Genomic DNA, 13,185 nt, shown 5'->3' on the forward strand with positions numbered 1-13,185 from the left:
TAATGGGGACAGAGTGTAAAACCTGTACAACAGACAAAGAAATAGCAGAGAAATTTGCAAAATACTATGAAGCCCTTTACAAACGAAGCTCATTGGGTCAGCCGCAACACATTGAGGAGTATCTTAACACAGTAGCAGTGCCGACCCTCTTGACAGAGCACTGCTTGACCCTGAAGGAGGAGGTCTTCCTTACTGAAGTACAGGCGGCCATAGTAAAGGTGAACTCGGCTAAAACACCAGGACCCAATGGTCTCCTGGCAGGATTTATACAGAAAAATGCGGATATATTGGCTCCCCATCTGCTCAACATTTATTCAGAAGCCCAAGAGGAAGGAATGCTCCCAACAGACCTGCACCAAGCCACGATAGTGGTGATGCATAAACCAGGGAAAGAGGCCACAATTTGTGAATCTATCACCCAATCTTGTTACTTAATGTAAAGACTAATATCCTGGCTACGATACTAGCTACTAGGCTCATAGGCTTTATCCCCCCTCTTGTCCGCAAAGACCAGTCCGGCTTCATGCCCCGGCAATCACCAGATATAACCTTCATAGACTTCATAATTAGCTAGCGGAGGTCCAGACTCACAGAGACCCCGATTCTCATATCCATTGATGCTGAAAAAGCCTTTGACGCAGTTCATTGGCCATTTCAGATACAAGCATTGGAGCGGTTTGGCTGTGGCCAACAATTTTTGACGTGGGTAGCGTTATTCTTACAGGCACCCGTGGCCTCAGTGCAGGTAAATGGAGGTCTATCTGCGGAATTCCCCACAAAGATCCCGTGTCTCCTCTCCTGTGTGCTCCTATACTGGTACCTCTGGCTTGTATAGTCTGTGATCACCAGAACATTAACGGCTTCATCATTGCTGGGTTTATGATTGCAGAGGAAAAGATCTCGCTGTACGCGAAAAACATTCTTCTATATATCACTTGACCAGAAGAGCTGATCTCAGTGGTATTTCAGGTCTATTAGAGATATGATGCCCACTCAATATACACCATAAAACTGGGATAAATTGGCTGTCTTTCCTACTGGCGGGTACCTCAAACTGTCGGATCTCCCTGAGAGACTGTGACTAGACCAGGAGGGATTCCAATACCTTCGAATCCACATAATACTAAACCTGAAGAGATGCCTAGAACGGAATCTAAATATGGTACAGGTTCAATTCCATGCAGACGCAGACCGCTGGAGGGCACTACCCATAATAATATTGGGCACGGCAGCCATGTTTTAAATGGTCACCCTCCCAAAATTCCTATAAATTCTGCAAAATACTTACTACAAGATCCCTCATGAGATATTCGCTAAAACTGATGATGAGTTGAGAAAGCTGTATGGAATAACAAGCATTCCAGTGTGGCCCTTAGGACACTGCAACTAAATCAATACAATGGTGGTATTGCCCTCCCACACATAAGAGCTTACTATTGGGCATCACATCTGATTGTCATAAACAAGTGGGGCTACATGGCTGGCAATCACCTTACCTATGCATTAGAAAAAACCCAATTGCAAAAATGTCCCTTTCAACATTATCTCCATGGTGGGGGGATGGGGCGAGTTTTACCTGCGACTCAAGTGACATTTGAGGCATAACTCGAGACAAATAAAAATATAGGATGGCCAAATAGGATCACTGTGGAGATACAATTATGGAGAGCAGTGAGTTTTAAAGAAATTGGAAAGCTGAGGGGCTTTAACGGCTGGGATCTTTTTGGTATTCCGAAGTGGGAGACTTCCTTGAGGGGTGGTAGCCTTATTTCTCTCCAGTCCCTCCAATGAGATTCTCAACTTCACAATACACAATATTTCAAGTATTTAAAGCCCAGGCATGCTTAGGGAGCAGAAGCATTGCTACAGCTCTCCCCAAATACGCACCCCTGAAAGGCAGGCTATATTAATGGTGGAACTAGTGGAAAAGGCGGTCTCGTTCGTTTGTAAAACAATCAACAATAATGTACCTGTTACCCTGAAGAAACTGAGAGCTAAATGGTAAAACGAAGTTGGGGATCTAGAGAATTTAGACTGGGAGCTAGCTTTGTTGCATCCGAGAAAAGTGGCAATTAAATCCAGGTTGAGGCTCATCCAGTTCAAAACCATCCACTGGGTCTACTATGTTCCAGCACGCCTGCGTAGAGTTGGGAGAGCGATATCCCCAGACTGTCTGAGGGGTGGGGGGCTAAGAGTGGACTTCTTTCATACAATTTGGACCAGCCCGGCCATACAATCATATTGGCGAAAGATAACACATGAGATGGGTAAGATTGTAGGTGTGGCACTGCCTGTTGAACCAAAATATGTCCATCTTGGTATATCCACTGATGTGGCGGTCTCACGTGCGAAATTACTCTTCTGTAACCTGGGCCTGGTGGCGGTAAAGAAGGATGTAGTCAAACATTGGGGGACTTCTGAAACTTCATTCATACTGGAATGGAAAGTAGGGATGGATTTATACATGACAGCTGAAAAAGGTATTTATAAAAGTTGGGGGTGCCCGCGTAAATTCTATTCTAGGGTGGGTGGATAAAATACTAAGATTTGGAGACGTCGAAAAATAGAAAGTATGCCCTATCAGCCCAGGCCAAATGGTCAACTTGATACAATCAACTGTAACTGTCAAATTGTTTTTGCTTGTCTGAATATTCCGCAGTCACCATTGATGATATATGTGAAGAGTAACACTGCACTAATGCCCTTCCGCACTATTTATTTGCTTGCCTTGGACACATGTTCTTGCCCATTTTGACATGTTTTTAAAAAAAATCAAAGAAAAATATTTTGAAAAAAAAAAAGAATTACAATTTTGAAAAAATTATTTTGATGCACAACGTGACTAGGTAAAGCCTACCTTCTCACCCAAATAACAATGCCTGTGTAAGAGAGACTACCCCGCTGCACGCTTCAGTGCAAGATTCGCCTGCATTTCAGTGACTAGTTTTGATGCTTTAGAAAATCCGTGTAAAATGAGCATCCTTGTCCACAGCATTCCATGTCAAGGAGTTTTTAAAGCGCTCCTACAGCCCTTCTTCCACTGTCACTAAATGTCAGTGCTAGAAGAACCCTGGTGTGAAAAATCATTAACACGGTATCATGGTAACAGGATCTCCCGCATAAAAGCAGTAGCCCAGCATGATAGGCTGCCGGATTTGTAGAGCTCACAACAGGAATCTAGTAATGATACTTTGACACCTGGTGGATAACCAGAAAATCAGCCGCTCTTCCTATTATTGGAACAGAAATAAACTGAAAGTTCTCTATGCTGTTTTGTGTTGTCTAGTGCTATGCTCTGCTATGCCACGGTATGTTATGTCCTAATTTGTGTTACATTGTACATGTTATGCTTCATGTTATGTGCCATGTTATTTTGTTTTTTATGTAATGCTTTATGTTTTGTGACGTGCACAATGTATTTGTTCTGTAATGTTATGATATGTTATGTTATGGTACTCCTAACTATTTCTCTTTAGTAGTCAGATTTTATTACAACCAACAAAACAAGCGAAGGAGAGAGGATTAGGGCAATGGAGTCGTCATAATTTGAGGGGAAAAAAACTCTTTACCCCAGATAATCCCATGACATTCCTAGAATGTGTCTACTGTTATCTTTGTGTAGCACTATCTCAAATGGTAGCTTAACTCTTTACAAGCCATACAAAAGGTTTTAATTCATCATGTTTAATTACATATACTTAGCAAATAAAGAGATACAGAGTAATTCAAACTAAACACCCACTACAAACACAATGACCTTTTATTTGAAAGGCCCATTTTTTCATATTTAAAATAAGGCTCCTGTTGTATAACAAAGGGCTTCATAATATAGAAGGTATCAGTCATATTGAATCCTCCTTGGAAGAAGACATACAACAGTTGAGTTTTAAAAACACTGTCACACGTTTCGGTGGAAATCTTCCTTAACTCTCCCATCTTCCTCAGGACAATACTGGATGAAGAAAGATAATGTACTAGACAAGCTGGAGTCGTACCAGTTATTGTAGAGGTCGGGCAATACGGCCCGAAATTGAATTAACAGCACTCTCAAAAAGAGCCAAGACAGTAACTACTGCTGGCACTAATATGATGCAAGAAACATGCGGTCAAGTTTTCACGGCTGTAGATTACAATCCATGTCCCTATCTGGTGGCTAAAGGGTCTTCAAAACAATATAGGACATTACATCCATGTTACATGAATTTTCCAAAAAGGGTGGCTTAAAGCGTATCCAAATATAGATCTTTGTGCTGTGCTCTACTATGTTAAACTATGGTGTGTCCTATTATGTTTTCTTGTTTTTGTGTAATGCATTATGTTTTCTGACATGTGCTATGCAATGTTGCTTGTTATATTTTTTGCGTTACGATATTACAAGTGTTTTGTTGTGTTTTATGGTATGAGCTATATTTCATGTTGTTCGTTATTTAATGTGCTGTTATGTTTCGTGTTCTTGCAATTATATTATGTTATGTAAAGTTACGTTATGTTATTACATTTTCGAAAAAAAGCAATATGCAAAGGTGCCCCAAACTATTACTATTTAGTAGTCAGATTTGATTATGTCACGCCTTCACTGTCAAGAATCATAAAACTTCTCGGTCAACACGCTCTCATTGTCAGTCAATACTTGGGTCTGCAGATATTTAGATTTGGTCACCCGCGCTACTTTTCAAAGCTTGCAACATTTTGGGATTCACGTATTGACATAACAGCCGAAAACACAATTGGCAAAATCAATAGGTCTTGCCTATGCTAGAGCTTTTACCTTTGCCAATGTGTTTCACCAATGTTGTTCACCAGCGTGGCTGCTGTTCAGCATGTCAAAAAGTGAGTGACGTACAGCAGAGTTGCGTAGAGTGTTGTAGAGTGGAATGGTGAAGTAGGGTGTTACATAGTGGAGTGGCAGAGAGTGTTGTGTATAGGAGTGGCATGGTGTTGAGTTGCGTATAGTGACATACATTGGAGCGGCACTGAGTAGAGTGGACAGGTGTAGAGTGCATTGACATAGAGTGTTGCAGAGTATAGTGGCACAGAGTTAAGTGGTGCTGAATTCAGCAGCATACAATGCAGCATCATAGAATGCAGTAACGTAGATTAGAGCAGTGCACAGTAGAGTGCAGTGGTGCAGAGTGGAGTGGCGCAGAGTACAGTGGCACAGAGTGCAGGGCGTAGAGTAAAGTGTCTTAGAGTAGAGTGATGTAGATTGGTGTGGAGTGGTGTCAGGCGGGCAACTACAGCCAAATTTCGGGGGGGCTGGAAAATATTTCGGGGGGGCTAATTCTTCCAACCACCGACAGAGTGGCTGTAAGAAGGGGTGAACACACAACAAAAGCCTCATTTACAATTAAATGGTCTTTTAAAGACCTGTTAAGTACTCGGGTGTGGCTGCAATTTGATGCTCGCCAGCCCGCGAAGCTGTCTCCCCCTGGGCTGACACACACGACAGGGGGGGCTGAAGCCCCGTGAGCCCAATGGGTGTTGCGCACCTGAGTGGTGTAGATTTTTGTGATGCAGAGGGAAGTGACACAAAGTAGAGTCGAGTGGCATAGAGTGCGGAATAGAGTGCAAAGTAGAGTGTAATAGCATGGCATGGACTGCAGTGGTGCAGAGTAGAGTAGCATAGAGTGGTGCAGAGTAGAGTATAGTTCAGCAGAGTGCAGCGGCCTAGAGTGCAATGCAGTATAATGGAGTAGCATAGAGTGGAGTAGTGCAGAGTGGAATGACATAGAGTTCAGAGAGTGCAGTGTTGCAGAGTAGAGTGTGAGAGTGCAGTGGTAGAGTGTAGTAGAGTGGCACATAATACATTGATGCAGAGTAGAGTGCAGTGACATAGAGTGCAGCTGTGTAGAGTGCATTGGCATAGAGTGCACTGGTTAAGAATGGAGTATTGTAGAAGTTCAGTGGCATAGAGTGGAGTGGTACAGAGTGGAGTAGAGTGGCGTAGATTGCAGTGGCATAGAGTACATTGCGTCAGAGTAGAGTGAAGTGGTGTAGTGTGGAGTGGTGCAGGGTAGAGAGCAGTTGCGTAGCGTGGCATAGAGTGTAATGGAGTAGAATAAAGTGGTGCAAAGTGCAGTGGCATAGAGGGCAGTGGTGCTGAGTAGATTAGAGTGGCGTACAGTGGATTGGTGTAAAGTGCAGGGGCATAGGCTTGAATGTTACAGAGTAAAATACATTGGCATAGAGTATACTGCCAAAGAGTGCAGTGCCGTAGAGTGCAGTGTTGAAGAGTGGCATAGAGTACAGTGGTGCAGAGTGGAGTTGTCCAGAGTAGATAGGTGTGGCCTAGACTGTAGCGGTGTAGAATGCAGAGGCAAGGAGTGAAGTGGTGTAGAGAGGCAAAGAGTGCATTGGCATAGAGTAGAGTGGTACAGGGTAGATTAGAGCAGCGTAGCGTGAAGTGGCATAGAATGCAGCGGCAAAGAGTGGAGTGATGCAGAGTGCAGTGATATGGAGTAGTGTAAAGTGGAGTGGTGCAGAGTAGAGTGCAGTGGTGTGGAATGGTGGAGAGTAGAGTGGCATAGAACGGAGTATGCACGGTATGGTAGTGCACCGCCATTACAGACAACAAATGTTCCATTGAAATGACCATTACATTTTCACAGTCATACAATTTTATTATTAAAACTATACAGTGCACAAACTAAAATGTGTTGAAATTGCATCACCTAGTTTATTGATTTGTTTTGATCATATGAAAGTATGATTCCAACACACTTAAAAAAAATGTGCTTAATTTGTGTTCCTAATTCTGATATATTCTGAAATACTTACATACTTCATTTAAATGTTGTCCTGTGCAAGAAAAACACTCTTTCCTACCCCCAGTATGCAGCAGGATTGTCAGGTAAATCCTCTCACATTGAAGTCAGAGAAAGAAAAGTAAACTAGCACCCTTTGGTGAAGACAGCATCTGACATTTGACATCAGTCTTCGAATGCACAGCAAATGTGATAAGATAGGAACAACATTTAAAGGCCTGTTTCCAGAAATAGAGTTCGTGGAAGAATACAATAAACAGGTTTAAGGCAATGAGAGGGGGGAACTGAGCCTGGAGAACCTAAAGCATATAAACCAGCAAATAGAAAGCAAGAAATTGTGAGTTACAAACCACAAAATCACTCGTAATCAACGAGCGGAATGCATTCCTAGGTCAACTTTCTGAATGTCGCCAACATGTCTTTAGCAAACCAGACAGCTGCACTGGCTGGTAGGCTGTGAGTCTAGTTTGCTGTGACCTAAAAATCAAACAGTTTTTAAAAGCATCTGGATGGCAAAATCGAAGTGTCTATTCAACAACTGTATCATTAACTAAAGTCCAAAAGGATGAACCACACACTGACTGCTGAGTTATATGATACTGGGAAATGAAAGAATTAATTAGACAATCCTGGTGATTTAAGAGTAATAATTTGGAAAGCCTCCTTTTATGAATTTCCATATTCTCAATTCAACATGACTTGCTGGTACAGGATAGAGTGAAAAGAAAGCAAGTATAAAAGTCAAGTTAAAGGGCAATTCTAGGAGAATGAAAAACCTTATACCATTGGTTCCATTACTCAAATGTATATATATAGATTATTTACAGAATGTTTAAACAGTTCGTGACATTACATGGTAAATTAGTTTTAAATAGTCCTTAGTAATACATTACTCAATATGTCTAAATACTGTTTTTAATGTATAGCCATTTTCTGTTTAGCAATGGGCAGTTCCCTAAAATATTCCACAGGATGATGAATACAGATGCTACCTCACACTTCAGTGCCAACGCGAGTCCTGTGATATCTGCTGCCATCACACAGGCTGAAGAGCTGATATCACACAGTGGCTGTGAAGGTGAGCAGGAAACCTCTGCGGGGTGGGGGGGGGTGGAATTCCAGCTCATCTTTGGAGTCTCTAACTAGTCGAAAGCCATGATGTTCTTTTTTTAAACACCTCAGGACGTCAGCAGCGTCTGCAAGATTGTGTTTGTTTTGGGGGTGAGGAAGTCCAAAGAATTATCGAATCACCAAGTCCAAGGACATCTCTGTTTTTGAGGCTATCCGTTTTAGGAATTCTGCTGGTGCTTGTGTCAATTTCGAGAGATTATTGGGTAGACCTATCCTTTCCCCTGACCTATGTAGGTAGTTCTAGAAATCCCAATGGAATTTGAGGACTCTAATATATTACAGGGCACACTGTGGGTAATTGTATCCATTACAGGGACATCTGGGGTATTAGTGAGTATTCTGAAATTGATGATTCGATAATCCCTTGGACAAATCTCCCTGAGACTTAGACAATTACCAACACATCTCCCTGGAATTGGGACGAAGATAAAAATACCAAGGCATACTAAGTTTGCAAGCAAGGTAAATGAGTCCCCTGGCTGCAGAACATCTAGCAAAATGCAGCAACGAGCAGGGTTAAGTGTACCCTTCAGGCCTCTAGGCCCTGGTGCCACTGCACCTGATGCACTACTGATGCCTATTCTCCTGAGTAAAGTTAGAAAAAGTATGTTTGACAGGTGCTCCCGCTGCATTGAAGCTATTCCCCGTCCCCGGGCTCTCGGCGGACACAGGTCAGTGCTCAGCTGCAGACATGCACAGGGTGGGAATGCTCGTCACTGCCCCTGCCTCTACCTTATGGCAGCAGAGAGCTGTGCTCAGGTAGCAATGAATCACAGTGACACACGGAACGCAGCCTTCATTTAGGAGATCACACACAATATGTAACCATTTCTATTAAACACGCTTCTGGAATGTCAACAAAGCTAAAAGCAAAGCAGGTTTTAACTCGCTGTGGTGTAAATGCACATACAATTATGTAGCGGGGGGGGGGGGGGGGTCACGCCTTTCCTCATAGTCAAGAAAGGCTCACGTGTGAACAAAGGGGAAAAACTGCTTTTTCAAGCGCCAGCTGAAAAGCTTCTAACCCTCCTACCAGTCTGCAGCTAGCCTGAACTGCTGTCAGCATTATTTACTACCCGAGCAGAGTATAAAAAAACGTTAAACAATGTTTTTATTGCTCGTGGTACACGGTGTTTCAGCTGGGAGTGAATTGGGACATTCTTTAAAACTGTCTGCAGCCCGGTATTCCTCGGCCAGGACACACATGAGCACGGCTTCCCCATGGAAACTGTTTGCTGTTGTAGACTCATAATAAGGGGAAAGGCCTTCCAGTTGTCTGAAACCAAATACCTAAAGAAAGGCCTTATCGGAGCCTGGCGTTTTCGCGGGCCTAGGCGTGTAGTGTGCCGGCCTAGGCGCTTCTGACTTATCTACATGCCGGCTGAACTGTCGACTGCGTACCGCGGAGGGGCTGCCAGTGGAAGTCTCGGGTTTTCACTTGCCTGTGATTAGTGGTCTTGGTGCATTCAAAGGAAATACTCTGGCTGAAGCAATAGACCACTTCAGCGCAACATGCCACAAGCGTTGTATGGTATCACGTCACGAGGCTTTTTAGATTCGCTGCATGCTACTGCGCGTGTGTTTTGTGTGTGTCTGTGCATCTGGATGTAAGTCAGTGTGGGTCTCTGGTCATGTGTGTGTGTGTTCTCTTCATTTAGTCTACCACTTTGCAGCCTCCTCGATTGAGGCCCATGCATTATCAAACCTTCTCAAGACATCAATAAAAGGAATGTGTCAGCATGAAATGTGTGCCTGCAGAGCCTTGGGTAGGGATCCCTGGCCCCTCATGCTGTCCCTCTACACAGAGTTTGGTAGCAAACACACAGCCATAATGTTAGACCAGGTGTGCGCTGGTGCCGCTGCACCAACTGCACTATTGATAGGTGTGCTTTATGCATCTGTGGGTTCACATCTCTCAATGGCTCTGTGTTAAGGCCTGTTTGGGTTGCTGCGTCTGTTCGTGTTTGTGTCAGTATGTTCAGATCTGCATTTTCAGAGTCTGTGTTTTGTGTGTATAAGGAAGTTTGTTGTATCTTTTGTGTGGTGCTTAGCAGCATTCTATGCCACAAGTTCATGTACATAAACAGGAATTGATCAAATTATTAATGAATGTATGTTTGTCTGTGTGATTGTCAGGTGCGTGAATAGATGTGCGGTTTATGCGTGCGTTTTTATGTGCATATGTGCCTTATTTTGTATGTATGTGTTTGTATGCATCTGTGTATTTGTCGATGTTGTGTCGAATTGTGTGTGCGCGCGCGTTAAAAGAGTATTTGTGTGTTTACGTTTCCGCTCATTGTGCATTATGAGTTTGTGTGGGTTTGGTTGTCTGCGTGGATCTCTGCGAGTTTTGGGTGCTGGTACGTTTTCGAGTCTGATGATAGATGAAGTAAAGTGCTCGTTCGCATGCATTGTTTGGAGAGCGGGGCATTGCTGCCCTTCCTCTCCCTGGCGTTTTGCCTGGTTCGATCAGGCGGCGGCCGCACAGGTACCGAGCTTCCCGAGTGCTGAGTGAGGACAAAGGTCAGTCTGCTCGGTTTCCTGCGCAGCAGGGCCGGGCTTCGGGCTCTTTTGATCGCCCTCCCTCTCCATGTGCCGCGGCTCTGATTAGAGGCTGATCCGGGGCTCGTCTTTGATCAGCGGGCCTGGCAGCCTGCAGGTGCCGCGTGTCACCACATTAGAGAGCGGCAGCTTTAATCTGCGCAGTTCACGTAAGTTATCTGCGTACTGCGTTACCCACGCCATTCACAAAACGCCTGCGAATGGCCACTCTGCCTGGACCTTATTTTTTTACGTCGTTTAAAGCACTCCCGGGTAATGTTAAATCCAACACTTGGTTAAAATGTTTTATTGATGAGTGCTTTGACTTTCTGCATATTTTTCTTGAACAGGATTTCTAGATTTCCAAGAACATCTTTCAGGGCAGTTACTTTTCTATACTTCCTTAGTAGTGGCGTTTTCACAAGCACAAGCCGAGCAACCTCGCTGCAAAGTAAGCATCAGTGAAGGGCAGGGCCTTTGTTTCAGGCTGTCACTTTAAACTCGTGATCCCTGTGCCCCAAGGTATGCGTGAAATGCATTCTGCACAAAAAGGCCTGTATGGTTTAAAAGGAACAAAAAGCTGTTTTCATAGAAAGCTGAATAATGTGAATCATAGCGAGTTCAGGGGCTAAACAAATTACACACCCTGGAGCATGCCCTGAAAGTATGAAAGGGCCTTTCTGCGCCCTGCCCTTGGGAGCTGCCATCGGAGGGCTTTCCACACAGCTCAGGTACACTTGAAAGCTCGGCGATTCTCATTTCCTAAGCAGGATTAGCTCGTTTCCAGCACGCGGACAACATACATCTCATTCAAATGGACCCGGGCGACCTGAGTTTAAACAAACACACGCAAAAGAGACAGGTTTCCAATTCAGCGTGCCAGCCGGGTGAAGGGGGGCGCCGTCCACGCCATAAACGAGGGAGGTAGAGAGGTGTCAGAGAGTGATGGCGGGTAAACGCTTGGAAACAGCAGGACTGCAAGCATAACCCTCACCCACCCTCCCTCCCACAAAGAAGGGGCCACGTGAAGCGGGCACATGGCACATGCCTTCTCCTCACAACCATCGTCTGCATTCCTCAAAAGGAGTGAACTATTGGGATCTCATCCAACATCAGAAATGTTTCCAACTGGGGATAGTCCCTGGCGGGACGGGAAAGGCTTGGCTGGCTGTTCTCCAGTGCGTAGGTCCCACCAGCTGCCCCATCCCGCCACCAGGTGTTTAAAAGCATGCAAGGTCATTTAGAGCGATCTGAAACAGTGTCACCAAAATCAACGAAACAAAGAAACAACGGGATTCAGGGAAAACCATCGTGTATAAAGGCCCCCAGAATAACGCACGTGGGAATATCGAAGAGATGAGAAAAAAAGTTGTACGCCTTTTATTTGAGGAAAGTGCGCGTGCATAGGAAGCATAGACGATTGTAGCATAATTTACGCAGAAAAAGCGCACCAGCCTAAAGTTAGAATGGGACAGCCTAACAAAGCACTCTCTGATGCATTTGAGGACACACACACTTGTAGCAGAAGTTGTAACATAAACAAGGGCAGGCAGCAGCCACCTTACCGTTCTGCTCCTTGGCGCTGCTGGTGTGCAGCTTGCTGCTGAGGTTGGATTCCGCCCGGGATCCATGCTGCTGGAGGCGCAGGGCAGAGGCTAGGAGGAGGAGCAGGGCAGGCGCCAGAGGGGTCATTTGGAAGAGCTGGGTGCACACGGGTCAGAGAGGCACTCGAGGACGGCACGCTCAGAGTCACCCTGGGAGCCGGGCCGGGCCTGGCAGCATGGGCAGCGGAGACGGGCAGGACGCTGCCGGGCTCCCATCCAAGGCCACCCCGCTCTCGATCCCGCAGCCCCCTCCTCTCTCCAGCTTGACGCGAAAAGAGGGGGTCAGAGAACCCGTCCGACCACCAGGTCAGCTGCCCAGCACCGAGGGAGAGGCCACCAAATTCCGGAGAGCCGCTGGACGCCGCTTCTGCTGCGAGGGGACACCTGTCACAGGAGCAGTCGGCCACAGTGCGCAGAGCTGGCGGAGTGTTCACAAAAACACCAAACGGATTTCCCCCCGATGGTGACTCTCTGCTCCCCTGAGCAACGTTCAAGCGGCCAAAGTGACGGAGAATCCGCAAGAAGCCAGCCAGCGCGCGCAGTGCCAGGAGGCACTAAACTCCTGCAAAGTTTTCACGTGTAGGTCGTCCGTCACTGGGCGCCGAGGAAGCTGGAGTGCGGCTGCTGCCCTCCCTCCGGGAGGAGGAGAATGTAACCCTCAGCACACATGCCCTGCGGGCAAGCAAGGGCTTTCCTCTCACACCTCCTGCCTTTCTTCTCGCCGCCAGCTCCTTATGGCACGGGAGCAAAACAAAAACAAACGCAACAAACGACAAAAAAGTTCGCGCTGCCCCTCCCTGGCGAGGTTGGCTCGTGCTGATATGGGCCGCCGAGCTGCTGTTGTCACCCCCTCCCTTGAAGTGGGTGCGCCGGTGCCCGCGCTGCTTTCGGGACACGGGGCTTCACCCAGCCTTCGATTTCCCAGAGCTCGGAGCAGAAAGTCTGAGACGTGCATTGGTCAGAGGGGGAGAGGGAGGAGGCTGCTGCCCTGCCAAATATTCTCCTGTCAGGCAGCAGCGGGCATAACCCTGTGGGGAAGAGGAATGCACAACTGGAAGTAGCTGCAAGGAGCTCTGCTCGCTCCTTCTCCCCCTTGACGTTGGCTTGTGCAAGTGTCAGAGATGGGGGGTGGGGGGGGGGGGGGG

The 13,185-nt window shown here is 45.9% G+C and overlaps 1 protein-coding gene across 1 annotated transcript in view; it reads right to left on the bottom strand.

Moving 5' to 3' along the window:
• Positions 1-12,963, bottom strand: part of PDGFC (platelet derived growth factor C) — an 874,104-nt gene extending 861,141 nt beyond the window's left edge. Inside the window, exon 1 of the mRNA XM_078676981.1 lies at positions 12,002-12,963. Within this exon, the coding sequence (XP_078533107.1) occupies positions 12,002-12,128 (127 nt within the window). The 5' untranslated portion in view covers positions 12,129-12,963. The remainder of the gene's footprint in view (positions 1-12,001) is intronic.
• Positions 12,964-13,185: the final 222 nt, after the last annotated feature.

This window comes from Lissotriton helveticus, chromosome 2_1, assembly GCF_964261635.1.
Source record: "Lissotriton helveticus chromosome 2_1, aLisHel1.1, whole genome shotgun sequence".
NCBI lineage: Eukaryota > Metazoa > Chordata > Amphibia > Caudata > Salamandridae > Lissotriton > Lissotriton helveticus.